At 43.2% G+C, this 13,023-nt stretch overlaps 1 protein-coding gene across 6 annotated transcripts in view; it reads right to left on the bottom strand.

Annotated features, from left to right (window-relative positions):
• ANKRD26 (ankyrin repeat domain containing 26) overlaps positions 1 to 12,952 on the bottom strand; it is a 198,269-nt gene extending 185,317 nt beyond the window's left edge. For all 6 annotated transcript variants that reach the window (XM_061640078.1, XM_061640076.1, XM_061640074.1 and 3 more), the window contains exons 1-6: positions 12,445 to 12,952; positions 9,764 to 9,878; positions 9,360 to 9,533; positions 7,446 to 7,552; positions 5,473 to 5,610; positions 5,052 to 5,200 (exon numbers count right to left, since the gene is read on the bottom strand). In XM_061640078.1, the coding sequence (XP_061496062.1) occupies positions 5,052 to 5,200; positions 5,473 to 5,610; positions 7,446 to 7,552; positions 9,360 to 9,533; positions 9,764 to 9,878; positions 12,445 to 12,698 (937 nt within the window). In that variant the 5' untranslated portion in view covers positions 12,699 to 12,952. The remainder of the gene's footprint in view (positions 1 to 5,051; positions 5,201 to 5,472; positions 5,611 to 7,445; positions 7,553 to 9,359; positions 9,534 to 9,763; positions 9,879 to 12,444) is intronic.
• Between the last annotated feature and the right edge of the window lie 71 nt (positions 12,953 to 13,023).

The following is a 13,023-nucleotide window of genomic DNA, read 5'->3' on the forward strand; positions in this document are numbered from 1 at the left end:
AAGAAAAGCAAATAATCCAACTCCCTCCCATACCAACGTATTAGGATTGTTCTCGTAATATCAGAGACACAACTAGAAAGACAAAATGTAGTTTGGGAAGACTTAGTTGATACATTTAGCTTTCTATTGGGAATAGTTGGTCACCACATTAACGGGAAAGATGATTTCCCCCCCTTCCAGGTAGATTGTCTAATATGGAGTGTGAAGTATGAGATGGCTGAACCAAAGATTCAATGTTAACAAAAACAACTTTCACTTTAACATGCCCGTGTTAAGGGCTTCCCATGTTCACGCAGGGCTCATCCAGACGACTGTATAATGTGTGACATGACCGCTTTGTGTTCTCATTATTTTTCGGTCGTCCTGATGATGTCCCGCACAAAAGCGCGTTTTCGTGTGGTTAAATCTGCTTTGGCACAACCGCGGAAAATGCTATTATCTTTTTTAAAGCGTGAATCATCCGCTGCAACGTTAGGGGCTCGGATGCAATACCGCGGACTTTAGAGCAGGAGGCATTCTGTGGGCGGTCGTTGGGGTTTCCCCATTTCCCTTCCTTCATTTTCAGCCAATCACGTATTTCCACTTTTGCGCATGTGCAGGAATGTGCTTGGAAAAGCCCGGGAAACCAAACCAATCAGAGCCACAGGATGTTACGTTGTACTCCTCAGATGCAGAAATGTGCATTTCCGCATTTGCACACAAGGAGGTACTACAGTGGCTGGGTAAACTCCCCTTAGCTTTTCCTGCTTCTCGACCTGAGGCAAAGTGCATGTGTAACAAAGCCCTGGTAACAGGACAGAGGCAAAGAAATCCCTTCCACCCCACCCTCCTGCCGGCCCTGTGCTTCTTTCCGCCACTCAGGCTGGTTGCTGGGTCCTGGAGTGCCTCGCCGAGGGCGAGCGAGCAGCCAGGGGGATGATGGACTGCCGGCCAGGTGGTCATCAGCCTGAGCACTGGTTGCTGCGCTGCCCAGGCAGATGGAAGCCAGGGGTAGTAGCCGCAACAAAAGGCGGGGGGGGGGTGCCGGCCGGCTCACAGCTGATCGGTTCACTGCACTGCCCTGGCAGCAAGCGGCAGTTACCACAAGAAAGCCTCTTCATGCCTTGCCCTTTGCTTCATGCTGCCTCTTGGGTGTTCCTCCCTCTGCCTGGAACATCACTCTCCTCTCCTCTCTGGGCTACTTGCTTAACTTTTGGGAGGAAGGGAGGGAGACAAAACAAGCAGAAGCAAACTGAGGTCCCATTCCCCCTGCCCACAAACAGGAGAGGGAAGTAAGCTTCCTGAACCTGCTCCTTCTCTGGCCAGCGAACGATGCATGCCCCTACTGCTACTCATGTATGAAATGGAGATGGCTCGTGAGCTCAAGGCTGCCTGGGAACTTTCCCCAAATCCCCAACTTGCAAGAACCTGCTTGGTTCCGCAGTAGTAACTGCAAGGCACATTGCAGCCTCTGGTCTTGGTGGCTTAAATGTAGGGGTGGTTAGCAGGGAAGGGGAAGGAAGGGCACCCTGCCTGCTTCACACTTGCCCTTGGCTCAGAGCACTCGCAAACTTCCAGGGCGAAGGAGATCGGCACAGACCTGGCCCTGGACTCCACCCTCTGCCTGGCTTTTAAGAGCAGTTAGGTTTTTTCCCCCTTTTCTCTGTCCTCCCCTTCTTCCCTTTTATTTTGCCCCTCTTAAGGATGAAAGAACGAGTGTTTTTTGCTCTCTGCAGAGCTGCTGCTAATGCCTGCTGCCAGTGCTTCTTAATTTCACACTTAAGTGGAAATTGTTTCAAGGTGAGCAAATACATTGTATCCAAAACAAAATAGTTGCAAAGCATAATAATCAGATCCCTTTATGTCCATTTTTCAGAGCTGCTGCTGCTGCTATCTGCCACTTGTTAATTTCACATTTAGGAGGAAATTGTTCTGGAGTGAGCGGATACATTGCTCACTCACCCTCCGCTAGCTCCGTCGCTCGTCCTCCATTACAGCAACTTAAAATTCAAATTTCCTGCTCTTGATAGGGGCAGAGTTAGAGGCTGGACTTTGGGAAAATCCGGAAAGAATGTTTGATGTGTGGCTGAAAAAACAGCGGTTTTCTGGACATTTTAAAAAGTAAAAAAACAGGCAAAAAAGCGGGAAAAAAACAGAAGTGGGGACTATCCAAGCACAATGTGAATAGGCAAAATGTGGATTATCCAGGTGAGTTTGGATGAGCCCTCAGGCTCCAAAATGCTGGGAAGTTGCAGCTGCTAAGGGCCATACCCTTAATAGATGTGCTATTTAGGCAATATGGATACTGTCAAGAAAGCCTGATTTGGCTTGCTAAGATGGGTTCACCCTAAAGGCTTCTGGGAAGCCATCTTGTCAGTCTGATGGGAAAATTTTGGGATTCACCCAGCCTGTGCGAGAAATGCTTTTTCTATCAGCTTCTGTAGTTAATTGCTAAAGTGAGCTCATTGCTTGCACCTGTGTTGTCCTTGACAGACAGCTTCTTCAAGGCCATGCCTGTTCACACTAATTGGTTTCACATGCCTGTGCTGTGAAGTTCACACATAGCCCCAAGTCCTAGAAGCTTCTGCTCAGACCAACCCTCTGACTGGCTAGGGCCTGTCCTAGGTCTCAAAGGTTCCATCAACTGTACCACTTTATTGGTCATATGCCCTCAGGTCCAGAATGTTCTGTCAAATTTCTAATTTTGACAGGCTTTAATGATCTGCTCCTTGTTGCTAGGCTGATCCTATAAAACTACTTTGAACTCCATTGTTCATTGCCCCGTCTTATTCCTGTTTTGACTCATGTGTACCTGTGGGGGTCAAGTCATCTTGCTATCCTGGAACTCTGTTATGTACAGAGAGCTACAGCTAGAGTTTATCATTTTATCCTATGGTTATTTCTCAATTGCCTTTTTGTCAACTGAAGTTTTATACCTAATGCCTTTGGGTGAACTGGGTTAAAGATTTTTATACTGCTTTTTTAAAGTATTTTTATGTTTTGATGCACTGTTACATTTTTCATCTGCACTTTTCATATATTCAATAAAGCTACCTCACATTTACAATGCTGTGTGTTCTTGGAGAAGGCTCAGGCCTGAATCCAGCACCTAAGCTGCTTGTGGCTACAAGGCTACTAGCAAGCATTTTTGTCTTGAAGCTCCAGTGACAGAGAGTGCGCTTCCTAGCTCTTGTTCCGTTGGAATCCTAAGCAAGCTCTCTAAGGATGTTTGTGGTATTCCTCCCCCCCCCTTTTTTTACCCTGGAAGGAGTGGTGGTAGTGAAACTACCTGGCAGGGCTGGTCTGTGGTTTTTGACTAGCTCTGGTCAGTGAGCACCTGAGAAGTGCAACCCCAAAGTCAGGGTCATAGGGTTTAAGCCCCCTGGCTTTGACAGATATGGCACAGTATCCTATGTTATGGTTAGTTCAAACTTCACCATTACCTTAGAGCTAGATGGCCGTCGGTGGCAGAGAGGTGGACCCAAGTCCCAGACTTGTTTGTACACTGACGTAGTACCCTGGAATATGCAACTGAACCTATTATGCAACTAAAGCTACCATTTCATGTTGCAAGTACCCAACTGGCAACCAATACCATCCGCATAGAATTATAGCATTGGAAGGGACTTTGATGGCAATATTTCCTTGTAGCCAACTAAAAGAGTGAATGGACAGGACAGAGACTAATGTTGTGCTAGTTGCAGAATGATGTTGCACATGAAGGTAGTATGATTATGTGCATCATTGTGCATTCCACATTCCACGCAGCATTGTGGCATCTGTTTTCTGTGTCAAGGCCCAGACCTCTAATTTGCACACCATTAACAAAATTACCTTTGAAAGTGTGTAGAGTGGAATTTCCTCCTAAAAGTCACCAGAACATTTTGTGAAATAGGCTTTCAGATCAGAGTGTACCTTCCTTGAAAGCTTCGAGTCTCCATTTTTTTTAATAAGCAGACACACCATTTAAGAATAGAAAATCAGTTCTAGTATACTACTGTTTCATTTCTTGTGCCTTGTCATGGAATTTATTTATTTTATTTATTCAATGTAGATCTCACCCTTACTCCCAAAAAACCCCAGAGCGGCAAACACATAAATAATAAAACATTTTTTTAGAAAGCATTCTAAAAACAGAATTATTTTAGGTATGTGGGTCCCAAGCCATTTAGGGCTTTATATGCTAGTACTAACAGCTTGAATTTAGCCCATATCTCACTAGTAGCCAGTGCAGCACTTTCAGGACCAGTAACACACGGACCCATCAGGCTGTCCCACTTACCACCCCAGCAGCCTCATTCTGCACTAGCTGCAGCCTCCAGACTGTCTTCAAAGACACCCCACACAAAGCACATTACTGTAATCCAGGCGAGATATTACTAAGCTGTATAGCACCTTCAAGTTTTTTTTCTTTCCTCCACTGAGGGAGATATTATGATTAATATCTGGATTTCAATGAGAGCTTTGGAGAAAAAAAATACTTACTACTTATATAAAGTACATGCAGTTGTTCAGAGTCCTTTATATACATTGCCATACCTAATAAGTTAAAAGGCAACACTTTTTACTAAAAGACCAATTATGCAAACCACAATATTATAGAAACTACCATATCCTAATGCCAGTCCTTACATATGGCATACATTTAACTAAGTTTGTAAATTTTACAATGCAATTTAATAACCTAAAGCTTGAATTCCTCTAGTGCCATAAACTTAAAAAATATTCAGAAGAAAAGCACCCTTCTCTCTCTCTCTCTCTGCTCTCTTATTCATTCTGCATTGTGGGGAAATATTAAGCTACTGTACAGGATTTTTGTTTCAAAATTAAAACTAACCAAACCCCCTAGTAGGAGACATACAGGAGTGAGGAATGCTTCACTTGTAGCTATTCTGCACTGAACAAGGGGTTCAACTAGATGACCTTCAAGATCCCTCCCAATTCTTATCATTCTGTGGATGGTATTGGTTGCCAATTGGGCAACTGTAACAGAGAATGATAGCTTCAGTTGCATAGACTCCATGTCCGATACAGGAGGGATACCCTTATGTTCTTAGAACATGAAATCATACCTTCTTTATTTGTAGCAGGTGCACCCAACATAATGCCAGCATCTCCAGCTGTTTCTGGGCAGCTCAATACAGACAAGACTTTCTGATCATCAGGAGAATCCTCTTCTCTATTTTTCAAGCTGGAATATTCAGCTATGTATTGCAAAAGACTAATGGAAAAAATAATTTTACAAACGTGACAATACAGCCTGATGGCTCTTTATGAAGAGAATAAAAAATGCACCCCAGACCAGAACAGTTTTAGATCAACTCAAGGGGTAAGACCTTAATTTTTGCAGGAGCCTTTCTCATGTGCCAGTTGATCCATTTTTTAGTTTTTATTTCCTTTATTGCTAATGGTTGAAGAAACTCAAATTTTTGTTTTTATGGTCAATGGATAATCTTACTACTAGTTTAGGAAACATCGGAAATAAAAACTTACATGGCATCTCCACTATTCAGCCCATATTCCTTGGCTGACCATCCACTTCCATCCCTATGAAAGACATCTGATCCATGTCGAAGGAGAATGTTTGTTAAATCACGTTTTTTATCAGCTGCGGCAGTCAACAGGGGAGTTCTAAGATGAGTACAGAATAATTGCATTTTATCCATGCATTTAACTTAGATCTCTTACCCACTGCTGTTTAACAGAGAAATCCAAAACTGCTACACTGGAGGGAATATGGCTGATGCAGAGGCATCCCTCTATCCAGCTTTGGTCAGCTATGCCAGGCTCTGAGAGTGATGGGACCTCCAATATGAGCAGGCTATTGACAAAATCTCTCCTGAGGGTCCTTTGCAATGCTGCAGAGGCCACACTGTTCCTTGGTTTGCCAAAGAACCATGGACAGTGAAGCAGGCTGGGAGATGACTGTAGTGCAGGTGGCAGAAAACTTGCTCTGAAGCTGACACAACGTTTGTTAGGTTGCATAACTCTGCCTACCAAGCAGCAGTGAAGGCAGCGAAGAACTACTTTGCCATCTCCATTGCATCCTCAAAGAGCTCTTCTGCAGAGTTGCTTGAGGTGATTCAGAAGCTGGTCATAGCAGAAGTCAGACTGGTTTTTTGCTCTCTTAACCCCCTTCCATCTGGCTGGTGAAAGTCAGTCAGGGGTGGATGGGGTGAGCACATTTTTATGGGATGGAGTTGTGCCTGCTGCCCTTAAACAGGACAGTATGTCGACTCCTAAAGAAGCCTCTCTGGACCTTATGGTTTTTAACAACTGCATCCAGTTCTGGACACTGCACTTTAAGAAGGATGCAGACAAACTGGAACAGGTTCAGAGGAGGCCAATGGAGGATGATCAGGTGACTAGAAACCAAGCCCTGTTAGAAGAGACTGAAAGAACTAGGGATGTTTAGCCTTGGGAAGAGAAGACTGAGGGGAGATACGACAGCACTCTTCAAGTACTTGAAAGGATGTCACACAGAGGAGGGCCAGGATCTCTTCTTGATCATCCCAGAGTACAGGATATGCAATAATGGGCTCAAGTTACAGGAAGCCAGATTTTGGCTGAACATCAGGAAAAAAGTCCTAACTGATGGAGATGTACAACAATGGAACCAATTACCTAGGGAGGTGGTGAGCTCTCCAGCACTGGAGACATTAAAGAGGCAGCTGGACAGCCACCTGTTGGGTATGTTTTAAGTTGGATTCCTGCATTGAGCAGGGGGTTGGACTTGGTGGCCTTATAGGCTCCTTCCAACTCTATTAATCTATGGTTCTGATTGTATGCTGTGAATGCAAATGACACAGTTGAATCTCCAGATAAAATAAAATTTTGTTCCTCGGATTTTACCACAGTTACCTCACAGAATCATTGCTGGTTCCACATCATCCCTTCAGAATAAGAGGATACATACAAGGGTTTTAAGAGATTTAGGATGCAATCCTATACACACTTACCTGGGAGGAAATCCCATTGAACTCAACATAACTTTATTCCTGTTAGACATGCAGAAGAATGCAGTGTCAAACTTAATGCAAAACTTGCACACATTCCTAGCAACAGGGATACGGAACTGATAACTGCAACCAGTTGATAAGGAGCTCTATACAATTTGTGTCTCAATGTACATACTCAGGAAATTGCAATTCTCAATGGGTTATATCCAGCAAAATCATTGTGCTTGCAGAATGACTTTCACTTGTGTAATGGAATTTCCCTTCCCTCTCCTCCCACAACAACCTTCCTCAAGTCTGTTCCCCAAAGCAGATTTGGAGGTTGCAGGGTACACAGGGGAAAAAGGAGGGAAAATTCTGTTGTGAGAATCTAAGTCATTCTGCAAGCGCAATCACTTCACTGGATACAACCCGCAGTCTGTTCATCTAGAAATTGCAACAGATTGCTGTAGAAATGGTTCTCAAGTCTTTGGATCAGGTGATTGATCAAGAAAATGAATCAGACTGTACCTTCCTAGATTATCTGTAGCATGTACAGAAGCTCCTTTTTCCAGAAGAAACTCTACCATTTCTCGATTATTTTCAATGACAGCAACAATTAAAGGTGTGCTCCCATCCTGTGAGCATAAAACTAAATTAGAAGGCATGAAGTTCAAAACACACACACATTTTCTAGTTTCCATTGAACAAGCAAAAAAATGTGGTTAACATGCCAGGGTTCCTTTATATGTTACTTTGGGGGTTCAGATGGGGCAAAGGTGTCCCTCCACTGAGCTCTGCTACCCTCCATCATTGGGGGAGCTCCACAACTGGCAGGAAAGCCCAGTGGCTAGTAGTGTCCCAATTAATCCATGCTGGATAGGCAAAAGCTACCACTTGTGGCATCCTCGCCAGTAAAAAGCTTGGATCCTGCTGCAGTTACATGACAGCAACAGGTCTAATTGGGGCCCTTTCACTGCACCAGCCTTGGAGCTGCCCCCTAACTTTCTGCCCTGAGTGGCGAGAGCACTCCATGAAGCCCTGCCACTGTCTGCCAGAGATTTGGATTGACTCCCAAGCGCAACTAATTTTGGGTTAGATCTAACCCAGAGTCCTTCACAGTACTGGAACAATTAGTAAGAGGCACTACTGAACACCAAAATACCTATTCACAAATAATTTTCTCAAGCCAAAAATAGTAATTTGTTTTATGCATTATAGAAAAGGTATATATATACATATGGATCAATTAAAAGGAATAAATCATTTGGTCACTAGAAATATGCCAACACCTTTTAAAAGGGGGCAAGCTTTTTTTTTTTAAATGAAAACCAGCCTTTGAGAGCTCCAGCAGGTATGAGCACGACAAAGAGGAGAGATGCAGATTGAAAGCAGTGAATTTAGCACAAGGAGGCTTGACAGTGGCAGATCCTGTGCCAGTTATGTTGTCCCCCAGGAAAACTGCATAATGGCAGCCAAAGTGTAATAGATATGAACCAAAGAGGGAAGTGCCTCGCTCAGTTCAGACCATAAGATTGTTCAGAGTGCACCAACCCATTAAACCAGTATTTCTGCTTGTAAAAGGAGTTCCCCATACACCACAAGTGGCTGCTGGTTAATGGGGCTGAAAAGGAATGCTTCCTGGTTTGAATTTGGGGACCCAAAGGATTGGGGCTCCTACCATGATTGTGAGGACATTTGTGCTATCGACCAAATTTGCCTGTATCCATATTATTTTAAATATTGCTTTTACACTGGGTAGTTTGCACAAAGTAAGATGCAGCAATTCCAAGTCTAAAGGTGAGAGCAGCTCCTTTAAACAGTGTTCAACTGTGGATCCATGGATGTTGTTGAACTACAACTCCCTGATCATTAGCTAAGATGGCTGGGGATGATAGGAGTTGAAGTCCAGTAACAGTTGGGGAGCCAACACTGAAAAAAACAGCCTTAAGAGCCCCCTGGGGCTTGCTGCACCTAACTGGTCTTATGCGCGTGTGCGAATGCACGCACACACACACAAGCTTTAAGGTTCCTTGAATTACTCTCTTCCCACTTCAATACCCAATAGCTGGACAGAGCAGCACTATACTCAGACCACTAACCCCTATTTGCTCTGCATATGACTCTCTCTTGTTCTTCCAGCTCCCACTGAAGGGGAATTATTTTAATAATATATACATCCCTACACAGAACCAGCGTATTATGCTTTCACATGGATGCTGGGAAATTTGTACATGTTGCCCATGTTGATTTGGGGGAAGGAGAGAAATACACAAAGGCTAATCATTGCTGTGTTTTTTATCTTGAAAACAAAAGACAAGTTGCATCCAAGTTGACAGCACATACAATAATATTTTCCTTCAATAAACTATTTTAGCATTCAAACCAGCATATGGAAGCAAAAGTGTCATGACATATTTTTATATTAAACTAATTTTGTTTTACCTCATTCTGTGCTTCAATATCAGCTTTATGTTCAAGCAGATGTTTTGTTATAGATAAGCTAGAATTAGAGGCAGCGAAGTGGAGAGCAGTGTTATTGTGAATATCCAAAATATTAGAGTCTGCTCCGTGCTCAAGCAGATAAATTGCACAAAATTCCTGCTGGCATTGCACAGCCTGAAACATTTAAAGAAAGGTAGTCAGGTCCACAAATTATGTTAATACACCCAATTTAATGAAAGGCAAAATAAAAACTTTTCCTTGAACCTTTTTTGGTTATGACTAGCAACTGTAACTTATTTTATGGATATTTGTTATTAACATGAAAACTATAGTAAACTGGCATTTTCATCTAGAGGAATACGAAGAACCATTTGTAGAATTGTAGTATTAGGTTTCATACATACCTTCATTAGCGGAGTTCTCCCTTCATTATCACAGAGATTTAGGTGGCATTTGTGATCTACCAAGAAAGTGACAATATCTGTATATCCATTGGCGCAAGCAAGATGCAAAGGTGTTCTGGAAGATATATTTATTATTCATTCATTTAATCAATGTATATCTCAGCTTTCCTTCCGAAAGGAGTTCAAGACAACAAACCCTAACTGATAACACAATAAAAACATATTAAAAACAATTCCAATACAGATGCAGACTGGATAAAGGTATCTAGTTAAAAGGCTTGTTGAAAGAGGAAGGTTTTCAGTAGACACCAAAAAGACAACAGAAATGACACCTGTCTAATATTTAAGGGGAGCGAATTCCAAAGGATAGGTGTCACAACACTATACCATTCATTAAATATCCATTCAGAAAAACCAGTATTTGTCAGCTTAAATTTTAATTTGGTCCATTTTACTCTCATAGCATCTGTACAGGTAAGGGAAGGCTGAGAGATTATCAATTTGCATATGGTCACCCAGAGAGTTTCATGTTAAACGTGGATTCCTGTATTGAGCCTGTATTGGTTTGACTGAACGGCCTTATAGGGCCCCTCCAACTCTGCTATTGTATGATTCTATGATAAGTCCAACTGTTTGTTCACTACAACCTAATGACTCCCCAGGCTGACTGCTCCTGGCAGTAATTAATTTCCACTTTTCAACTACAGTTGCATTTCTTTGTGTTTTACAACATAGGAAGAAATCCAAAGGACAAACCTCAGCATGCAGTCTAATCCTATCTAGGTTTACCCACTAAACAGGCTACGGTTTGAAGGCACATGAGGCCAGCAGGGTCAGGTTTGGCCAGTGTCTGGATGGGAGACTGCCTGGGAACCATATGTAAGCTACCTTGGGTTTCTATCAAGAAAAGAAAGGCAGGGTATAAATGTAATAAATAAATGACTTGCGTCTACTGAGAAGCTGCTTTTGCCCTCTCCTTCCACTGTGAGAAATAAATGGTGGTTTGCAACAACAAAAAGTCAGTTATCAATAAAGCTAAGAATAAAATTGTAGAGATAATCCGAGACTATAAATATGTTCTTAGATTTCAAAGATTTCTATATTTTTTGAATACAGCACATGAATTAATAGTGGTCTGCAGGGCTGTGGAGTCGGAGTTGTGGAGTCGCAAGCAATTTTGGGAGGAGTCGGAAGAAATGTACCGGCTCCGACTTCAAAATAAATTTTGATTGACAAATTTTTTAAAATATAAATTCAAAATGTCAAAGAAGCTTCCCATTAAGTCAGCTGTAGTTGAGCATTTCACCATAACTCAAGATGGAAAACATTTTGTGTGTCAGTATATGACAGGACACAGATGAAGACAAATGCTGTGATGCCAAGATCAGCGCATATTCAGGCAGCGATAAAAATGCTCCTATGAGAGCTTCCAATTTAAAAAGACATTTACAGCCCTTTCCAGGGCTGTGGAGTTGGAAGCAATTTTGGGTGGAGTCGGACTCGGACGGAAGAAAAATAGAGGAGTTGGAGTCAGAGTCGAAGGTTTGGTGTACCGACTCCACAGCCCTGGTGGTATGCTGACAACACTGTATTCAGAATGGTTGTCTAATCCAATCACAACTTCCCTGTGCTTGACAGATGTTAATCAAGTTACTGGATGGGAGATGGGATCAAGGATTGTTTTTTTTTTTAAAGCACCTTCCTAGTCAGAGTATTTTTTATTCTAATTTAAAAACAGCAAAACTTATTATGAGACACTGATATTTAAGCACAGAGCTGTTTCCAGGATCTCCAGATGCCAAAGAATTGCCAGCTATTACACACTAGCATAGGAACTAGTGGCAAAATAAACTATAGAGATCAATGCTGAATGAGGAAAGATAAATGACTGGTATTATATCTTGAACACTATACATTAATAGGAAACAGGGGAAATGAGAAAAGCAGTTATAAAACAGTTATAATTTGTTAAAGTATTATAACCCACTCTGTATACTAACAATGTGTTATTTATGTTATTTTTAATAATTATAGCTGCAAGAAGTAACAGGTGCTTGAAAAAGTGGGACAAGACATGAAATTAATAACAACACCCCCCAGGGAATGTGCTGCAGGGACTGAAATCTTCCAAGGATGCTTTACACAAATCCTACATGGGAAATACTTCCCTGTAAGGAAAACACCACGCAAGTATATATAGGCTGCCACACAGATGGCACATACAGTAGCCTCAGTTTAGTTCTGGTCCTGTTCATTAAGGGAGATTAAGCCACCTGTGAACATGAGTGCACAAGCAAAAAAGTGCCCTGAGTTTCTTGAAGGGAGACCAGGATGCTGTTGGTAAAGAAAAGACTTGGACCAGGAGACCCACCTACAAATTCCTCGCTCACCCATGAAGCTTGCTGGCTACCGTCACTATCTCTCAACGTAGCCTACCTCACCTGACTACTGTGAGGATACAATGGAATAATTGCTGTTTGCACTGTCCTGAACTCCTTGGAGTAACAGAGGGATGAGAAGATTAACAGAAGTGTAGCTGGCAAGAATGGGGACTTACAGAAGGCCCTCGTAAGGAGAAGCCCCTGCATTTCCAAAGTCATAATGACAGAGAAAGGGAGTGGGTGGAGAGCCGCTCCTTTGCCCAGGGGAAGGATCGAGAAGCAGCCCTTGCACTCCCGCACCTGGAGTCTTTATCCGGCTCGTTGATGTCATGCTTGTATACAAGCCGCAACAAATCGCCCATGTTCCCGTCGACCGCTGCCCGATGTAGCTGGCCCAACTCTTTCCTCCGTACCACATAGGCGCCGTCACTGGCAAGGGAGGAGGCGCAGGCCGACAGGGGCAACTCGACGGCCGGATCGCTAGAGGGACGCAGGAGCTCCGGCTCTGCCGTTTTCTTCTTCCTCAACTTTAGCATCCCCTTTAGCCTCTTCATCCTTGTCAGCAAGGGTCAAGAAGGGAAGGGAACGTTTGGGAGATGGCATTAGCCACCACCAATTCACTCTCCCGCCAGCAAATGAAAACAGGCCCCTGAGAGACCAGCTCCCAGACTGGCTGGAAACGGCGGCTGTAACAATCACCAACCGTAAAGCGCGCGTCTCTTCGGAACGGGGGAGGGAGGAAGGAAGAGGAAGAGAGCGCGGAAGATTGCAGCCAAGGTAACGGCTTTCCTGATGAGGTATTACGCATGCGTCCTCAAGCTTTCGTCTGACACCACCACCGTTTACACAACCTTCCTTAAAGCGCATGCGCGATCCTGC

Source organism: Rhineura floridana, chromosome 8 (assembly GCF_030035675.1).
Source record: "Rhineura floridana isolate rRhiFlo1 chromosome 8, rRhiFlo1.hap2, whole genome shotgun sequence".
Taxonomy (NCBI): Eukaryota; Metazoa; Chordata; class Lepidosauria; order Squamata; family Rhineuridae; genus Rhineura; species Rhineura floridana.